The sequence below is a fragment of the Rhagoletis pomonella genome, unplaced genomic scaffold (assembly GCF_013731165.1).
Source record: "Rhagoletis pomonella isolate Grant_MI unplaced genomic scaffold, Rhpom_1.0 Rhpom_scaffold_00014, whole genome shotgun sequence".
In the NCBI taxonomy this organism is placed as follows: domain Eukaryota; kingdom Metazoa; phylum Arthropoda; class Insecta; order Diptera; family Tephritidae; genus Rhagoletis; species Rhagoletis pomonella.
The window spans coordinates 15,264,194-15,273,134 of record NW_023458568.1 but is presented as its reverse complement, the minus strand read 5'-3'; the positions used below and the strand labels follow the sequence as shown (position 1 = coordinate 15,273,134).

General features: G+C 33.5%; 1 protein-coding gene across 1 annotated transcript in view; it reads left to right on the top strand.

Moving 5' to 3' along the window:
• Window positions 1–245: 245 nt before the first annotated feature.
• The window catches only part of LOC118749272 (protein furry-like), an 85,579-nt gene continuing 76,883 nt past the window's right edge, over window positions 246–8,941 (top strand). The window contains exons 1-2 of the mRNA XM_036484072.1: window positions 246–369; window positions 449–664. Coding sequence (XP_036339965.1) covers window positions 268–369; window positions 449–664 — 318 coding nt within the window. The 5' untranslated portion in view covers window positions 246–267. The remainder of the gene's footprint in view (window positions 370–448; window positions 665–8,941) is intronic.

Sequence of the window (8,941 nt, the reverse complement as noted above, 5' to 3'; positions counted from 1 at the left end):
TGCAAAGATCCATCTACTGTTATGAACAGAAAAAAAGAACTTTAATATTTTTTCGTCAGTTTTCAATGCAGTTAAAAGATCTGTATAATTTTGGTCATGAAAGTGATATCATAAATTTTGTGTTTCTAGTTCGGCTTTCGTCAATCGAAAATTTGTTACTTTAAAGAAGTATTATATTTGAAACATATTTATGTACATGTAATATTATACTACAAACATATGTATATGCGAATATTTGCAGTTGAGTTACGTAATCGCGCATCGGGCATGTCTGAAATGGAAAGAAATACAACAAAATTCGGTGGTTCAGCGCTTTCACGTTCACGCAGCGCACAAAGCTTGAAAATGTTGGGTGACAGCGCCACACAGGTGATAAGACTTTAAATTTTAGTAAAAATATACCTCTATTTATTAGGATGTTCTCTATATTTTTTATATACATACACAGGATGATAAAATGACAATACTGGCACAATTATTTTGGCTGTCTGTTTCTCTCCTGGAGAGCGATTATGAACATGAATTTCTTTTGGCGGTGCGTTTATTAACACGTGTGCTGCATCGCTTGCCTCTTGATCGTCCTGATGCTCGTGATAAAGTTGAAAAGTTGCAACAGCAACTCAAATGGGCGGGATATCCAGGAGTTCACGCGCTTTTATTGAAGGTAAAAACAGGTTAATTTATCAAAAATTCGTAAGAAATATATATACAGTGGTGGAAAAATAAATAGGGACACGACATTTTACCAATTTTTTCCTATTTTTCTTTGTTAAGTTAATATTTGTTATTTTTTATAAAAGTATAGCTCATTATATAACAAAAACCATACAAATTCATATTCCAAACTTTGTGCAAAAATTATAAAAATTCTGCGAACATGCATCGAAATTTTTAACTTTTTAACCAGATTTTTTTGAGTATGTCGTTGTATAGCCCATTAAATTTTAGTAAAATAAAGTGAAAGTTTTAAGTTGCTAAAAAATTTCTTTATTTTTTGGAAATTTTTTTAACGCATTTTCTCTATACAAAGTATGTTCGACAAATTTTATTATGGAAAAAAGTGCGTAATACATTCAGAATAAAAGTTATAAAAAATCAATTTTTCAGGAACTGTGGGCCATAAAACTGCATACTCAGAAAAATTCTAAAAAATCTGGTTAAAAAGTGGAAAATTTAGACACAATATACAGAATTTTTATAATTTTTGCACATAGTTTTAAAAATGAGTTTATATGGGTTTTGTTAGATAATGAACTAAACTTTTATAAAAAAAAATATAAATATTAAACAAACGAAAGAAAAATGGGAAAAATTTTTTAAAATGTCGTGTCTCTATTTATTTTTCCACCACTGTATATACATACCGCTATCATCAAAGCAAAATGCGTTATTTGACAAAATTTTAACTTTACAGGAAAATCGATTTTTTTATTTACGTAGGAAAAGTTTACACAAGTTCTATACATGATAACGAAAATCGTATTATTTAAGATTTGGCATTAAATCTTTGATTTATGATGATATGCAGAAGCTTATCGACTGCTGAGTGGGAGATCGATTTATCTCGGCAGCCAGTTCGAAAACACCCTATCTCAGAAAACTTTTCAGGATTGCCCTATTTCGGAATTTTATTTAAAATCTACCTATCTAATAATTTGGTTGAAAAACGCCCTATCTGAGAATTCGGTTCAAAAACGCTCTATCTCATTTCAAAATAAATTGAAAATATGCTGCGATAGGGTGTTTTTGAATCGGCAGTTTTGAGGGCGTTTGAACCGAATATTGAAATAGTGCGTTCTTCCACCAAATTCTGAAATAAGGCGTTCTTGAAAAGTTTTTTAACATAGGGTGTTTTCGAACTGGCTGGCGAGATAGGTCGATCTTTCACTCAGCAGTCGATATATGTTCGAGAAGCAACAAATAAGCCTGTAGACTACCTAAAAAAAAGAATAAGTGCACCTGAGCCGCACTACCATGATACGTCTGATAAATCTAATTGGACTTATACACAAAAAAAAACACAGAAACAAAAAACTTTTTAATAAAATCTAGTTAATTATACACAATTTATATAAAAATCATATAAATCCACATTTTAAACTTTGTTGAAAAATTTAACAAGTTTTCACAACACACTTTTATTCATAGTTTTTAGAAAAATTCAAAATTTTTTAGCCCATTGAATTTCATTATAATAAAGTGCAAATTTTAGTAGGCTAAGAATTTATGTTGATTTTTGATACTTCTTTGTTTGCAGACGATGTTATTATTTTATTCCATACATAACGCTCGTATCTTTTTTCAAGAAAAAAAAATTATAATTCTGCGAGAAAATTCCGTTTCGCAGTACCTCCATTAAAAAAAAACACATTTTACAGTAAAATACGAGTACCAGTTATTTTTTGGAACAGTTTTTCTATAAAATAAAGGAACTCATGGTACTATGTACAATAGATCTAAGGTCGTAGTGCATAGTCTCTAACAATCTACTATGTGTACCTGTTTTACTTACACCTTGTTAACCCAGTCAAGTTAGCTCAAAAAATAGGGGTAAGCTTAAAATAATTCACATAGAGCTGAAAATTAATACGAATGTTGCGAACACCATTATGAGTGAAATGTCAAAAGTCCCCATGGATCCCACGTCTGCAAAAAAGTTATTCAAAGTCATCCGAAAGTGAGTTTGATTGTTTGCTATGCTTTCACGCTTTAACTATTCAACCGATCATCATGAAATTTTATACACTGCTGTTATTTAGCCCAACTTAAAATATAGGATACATTTAATCTCGATTAGGCAAGAGGGCGTGGCACCTCCCATACAAACGGAATCTTTCATACTGCATTTATGAGGAAATATATTTTTGGCAGATTACTGGAACTTGGCATGGAGATATATAAAATCATTATCTACTCATGGATGAGGGCTGCCACCTTTTAAAAAAATCTAATTCAACTTCAATTAAGGGAGTTATTTATTTGAAAATTATCTAAAAAAAAAATGGATGTCAAGAGGCCTAAAAAGCTGTAGTTTAATATATTTTGAAAAGGCTTGCCACCTGTTTGAAAAATAAAATTTAAATTAATTATACGCAAGCCATATGAAGAATTAAAATATGGTTGTCAAACAAAACATTGTTAAGAAAGCTTAAGTTTTAAATTTTTGAATAATATTGAAGTCTTTCACAAGGGTTGCCACCTCTTTAAAAATTCAACTTAAATGAAATATTATAATACTAGCAGACCCGGCGAACTTCGTCTCGCACAAAATTTTTATTTTTTTTATTGAAACTTTTTGGTCCAACATTTTCACCAACAATGCGTTATGTCCATGATGAAGTTCTTGAAATTTTCTAATTGTGTAACATTTCATAGAACGGTTAATCTCACAACGAAATAAATTTGAAGAACATTTCCTCTTCACCCCTTGGCGCCAACAATGATCCGGTTCTATGGTAAATCTGTCCAAGAAACTTTATCGTATAGTTGGTGGCAATTTCAAAATGGATGCGTATAATTGTTCTACAGAAATCCAATATTCATAGACTTATTTCAGACGAAATACCTAAAAAGTAAGTTTCACGAAAGCAATTTAAGTGAAAATATATTTTTTACTTGAATTTATTACAGTAAAGAGCGCGCGATGATTTTGGCGGTTGATTTATCGGATTTACCCCTGCACAACTCAACCCTGGTGTCTACGAATGAAGCTTTAAGGAATAACAATACAAAAATCACATACATTGGGCCAATCGTAACACATAACAAGTAATTTTTAGTAAAAAAAAACCGACTTAAAAAAAATATATATATCTATATATATTTCATGATCCAATGATCGGATCTAAACTAAATTAGTACGGAACTACCTCTGAGACACTACCTTTCCGATGCCAAAAGAATTATTGAAATCGGTTGGCGTGGTCCAAAGTTATGCGGCAACATACATACAAAAAAAAATAAATAATTAAAAATAAATAAAAAAATATTCCGACGAACTGATAACCTCCTCCTTTTTTGGAAGTCGGTTAAAAATTCGATATACTCAATGGTGCGAAAGGTTTATTTATTCTGACATTCACGGCACCTTTTCTAACTTGGCGATTATTCGTAATCACTCCAGCGCCACGTGGCAGCTCTTTTTTGCAATACTATTGCCTTTACCAATACATATTTTGAATATTAGTCAAAGTGGATCATCAATAAGATTTTTAGTAATAACTTAGCTCCAGTGCCAACTGGCGGGTGAATTTGCGAATCTACACTATCCAGAGAGTTACTCAAAAACACACAAAAACTTCGTTAAAATCCGTCCGAGCATTTAGGAGGGTTTCACTCACAAACACGCCTACAGATTAATTATATATACGTTTGTACGGCGCTACGCCCTCTTTTCAAAGAGCCTGTTTTTCTCCATGAGTATAAGATCGATTTCATATATCTCCACACCAAGTTCCAGTACTCTACCATGAACATTTCCATAGATATTCGGTATGAAAAATTTGGTTTTTATGGGAGGTTCCACGCCCCCTCTATATATCGAACATTATTTTAGCCTATAATAATCCTTGGGACGTCTAAATCAGGTGTCAGAAATTAAAAAAAAATCAGTTCGGTCGTTCTCGAGCTTTGCGAACACAAAAACGGCTTTCAAAATATTCATGTATTGGTATAGATTGGTATGAATCGAAATGGTTTTGAATATGTATCACAATATGAGTGTTAGACGAAAGAGGTTTAAAAAGGTTGCAAACTGTTTAAAAGGTTAAATTCAAACTATTCAATAATTTAAATGAATTATTGCGATATGGGAATCAATCAAAATGTTTTTAAAAGGGCTTAATTTCCATCTGTTTAAAATCTTGATTGAGTTGAAAAAGTATGACAATTGAGAAGTTTAAGAAAGTTTTGGTTTGAAAATATTTTGAAGATGGTTAAACAAATTTTAAACCTCCTATTTTTTAATTGACTTTTCTTGAAATAAATTTTACCCAATGTAGCTCGCAACAATTTCATACATTCAGCGAAGCTGGTGAGGGCGATCTAGTATATATATATTTTTGCATTTTTCAGCGAAATGGTAAGGTTTATTATAAAAATAGGTGAGACGAAAGGGTGATTCAGAGGTGTCCAAACTTTTTTTCTGTAGACCCCTTTCAAAAATTTTCCGTTTAAGGTGGACCCCCTGCTGATACATTTCTAAATATTCCCAAAGCTCGTAAAAATATTAAATGTGAAAATAAGATCTAACAATGTAAATTTGCATCGCGGGTGAGTAAAAAAACTAAACTCAGAGTGGTCAAAATAAAAGTAAAATATTTTCTTGTGTTCTATTTATAAAAATAATGTGATTACACACTTGTAGGTTTTAAAAAATATAGATCGTAAATACATCAAAATACTCTCTCGCTCGGAAGAGTTATATTTTTTAAGAGCACTGCGAGCGCTAGCACTATTTACATTATAGCCCAAACACAATGAAAACGACGAGCTACAAACCACAGCTGTCAAATTATTTTAACACGTACTCTTATGTAGATAATTATTTTGGCGACGACCGGGCTACGCGACGGCTGTGGTTGTGGCCAGATTATATCTATTTCTATTTTTCTGGCGACAGATAAGGTTCTTCCTCTTCTTTTATGTCAAACTCATACAAATTCATGATGTCGCTGCCGCGTTCAAAGAAATCATGTCGCCATCGACAAAGCGTTTAGATAATGAAGATGACAAATTGGAAGCTGTGGTCCGTAGCTCGTCGTTTTCAATGTGTTCAGAACTTTATCTTCACCATAAACTCATCAAATGTTCGGCTCACTCATGACTTTGCTCGTGGAGTATATGTAAAATAGTTTATTTGTGTTAATGGCATCATTTTTACTTTTATCGCTCCGAGTTTTAAAGTGAGGCGAAAAATATTTATCACACTTTTAAAACACAAAACTGCTAAGCTTTTTACGCCAAACTTTTAATTCAGAAACTGACAATAGAGAAAAGAACGAGTTTAAAAAAATCGATGTCAAATAACCAAGCAAGCAAGAAGCGTAAAAGGCGTTCCACCGTCTCATCTTCTTCAAGGCAAGATGGGCAAATGGACTTGTCATTTACGCCTATCACATTCAGGTGTTTGTGCCACGTGCCAAGTAACCAGTCAGCGGTCCAGCAAGTTGTCTGTAGTGTCGTCTGCTCAGTGAGATCAAAAAATTAGATAGACCTGATGAGATTGAAGGCAACATGAGTTTTGCCCACCTGCATCCCCTCGATGCCTCTCAGTCATTTCTGAGCGAAGTATTCACACAGTTTCTGATGGTGGCTTCGATTGCCGAAGGTGGGAGAGCCAGAACTGGTTGCGGACCGAGGAATGCCCGGTCTGAGCAAACTTTGGCCAAATGATTAGATGTCTCATAACCAGGTATTCCAGAGTGACCTGGCACCCAGAGTAAAACAACCTCGTTATGTTCACCATCATATTTTAGTCGAGACTTGAATTGTCGCACTAGTTTGGAAATACCTAAATAGTGGGCTGGTCAATGCCTTAAGTGCAGCTTGGTTGTCACTGCAGTCGCGTAAACTCCTTCCCCCCCACCTATGTTCCACCACGTAGTCCATGGCTTTGAGTATTGCAATTACCTCAGCTTGGAAGACCGAAGCATATTCCCCTACAGAAAAGTGAAGGTTATATCCATTAACCTCGAAAAAGGCCCCAGATCATGACCCAGAGTCAGTTTTGGAGCCATCAGTGAAGATTCGATAATGTGTGAGTCCGGTCTCAGCGATGGAATCAAACCAGCATTCAGTCTCAGGGAACTCAACATTATAGAATCTCTTCAACAAAGGTAATGGTGGCGTACTATCCTGTAGCATTGAAAAGATACAAGTGCTTAAATCTCTGCCGCCAGAAATTTTCGCCGCGCCCAACTCATTGTCATACCAGCATCCGGTTCTTTTTAGTCTGCAGGTGGCCTTTAAAGCTTCCCCACGTATGAAAACACAAAGTGACGGTAAGTGCAGCAGTGCATCAAGAGCACTATAAACCACTCAAAAAAATTAAATCTAAATAAAGAGGCTTCGTGGACCCCCATTTACAACTCACGGACTCCCATATTTTGTCCACGTCACCATGGACCCCTGTCGATTCTTCCGTGGACCCCTGGGGTCCATCTGGACCACTTTGGGAATCACTGGTGTAGATCATACAATTATCTATAAAAAATTTATATTCCCAAGGATTACCATTTCTGAGATATAGCGATTCAAAATTGTAGTAAAAGGTGTGTACTCCATAATAGGCAAATCATAAATTAAGTGCTCATAACTTCTAAATTTGTTATTCAATGTAGATGAGCCGGTCTTTATTGCATTAATGAAGGATTATGCTTTGACGTGCAAGAATCCAACAGTTAACAGGTTCTTTCATGTTGAAATTTTTACCGAAAGTGGCTTTTTATTATTATTTTTTTAATTAGGCAACATTGTGGATGGATCAATGGTTAGCTCCTAAACAACTAATCCGTTTGGAAAACGTCGTTTATGCTGAAGATAGTTAATTTAATGTGCTTCACTACTGTAGAAAGACATTTGAGAGCCAGCTATGGAAAAGAAAATAAGCAATTAAGTGAGTGCACTTTTTCACATCTCTAAAAACCGTAATTTGGCTATATCTCAAAAACTATTGCACTTTATTATATCTTGACTACATATTCAGATTCAGTGAAAAATTTCACATCGGAAGTGATGGTGTAGTACCACAGGTGGAATTTCTTGTAAACTAGTGTAATTATCAATTAGATAAATTTACTTTACTTTAATTACTTTTAATTCGCACCGCCTTCAAACCTCCAATGGTAATATCTACACTTTCGTTTCACCTATTTTGGTGACAAACCATACCGTTTTGCTGAAAAATGGAAAAAATAAATGTATGTGACCTTTGACCTTGAATAAATTGCAGACTTTAGAAGTGATAAAGCTATGGTATTTATCAAAGATAAATTTAAGTGGATTTCTTGCGTAATTGTGAAAAAACTCGACATCATTTTCTTCACCTAGAGTGGTTACTTTGTCAAGTTAATAATATCAATTATATAAATATGCAATCATGTTTCTTTTACGACCTATACTTCTAAGGTATAAATAATTATACATCATTAAAAACGTATTTTGATGCTGATGTGCAGGCAATTTTTAAAATTTCAAATTAGTTTAAAATATAGCGAAAAAATCAATTCAAAAGTCACACCAATACCAATGCCATACATGTACATTAGACTACATCAACAAAAAAATTTGCAGTTTTTCCGCCGGGACTAAAAAATTTATTATATTTTAAGATGTCCACCAAAATATTTCGGGAAAATATTAAGATTTAAGCGAGCTGGACCAATTTGAAAATACCTCCAAAAATGAAATGATGACAAACCAAATTAGGCTTAAAAATTCTGCATAGAAATATGTAAAAATCTTTTCAACGGAATCGTAATAATGAGATTTTTGATGCTGTTTTTTTTTACTTTTTTCAAAGATTGATTTACGAAAAACTTAAATAACTGGGCTAAAACTATTCTTACTTAGACTTATGGGACCTCGGTAGAAAGGTATTTTCCCACTATTTTTATTTATGTGCAAAAAAGTCATTCGTGTCCCAATTTTTTTTTTAAATACCAACACATCATAATTCAACTTGGAATGACGCTCGTTAATCCTACCTTGCTCTTTCATCCTTTGAATGAGTTTATTAGCAAAGAAGTAAAAAGGGTGAGAAAATAGAGGTGTCAAACTATCGATAGTCACACCATCTATAGTTTTGATAGTTTTCAGAAAAGCTATCAATATTCACGATAGTCTCGAAAAAAAAAACTATCGATAGCGCTATCGATAGCGCTAAATCAGTTAGGTTGCTTTGTTTTTACAGGATCATAGTGAAATAAATATTATCTTATAA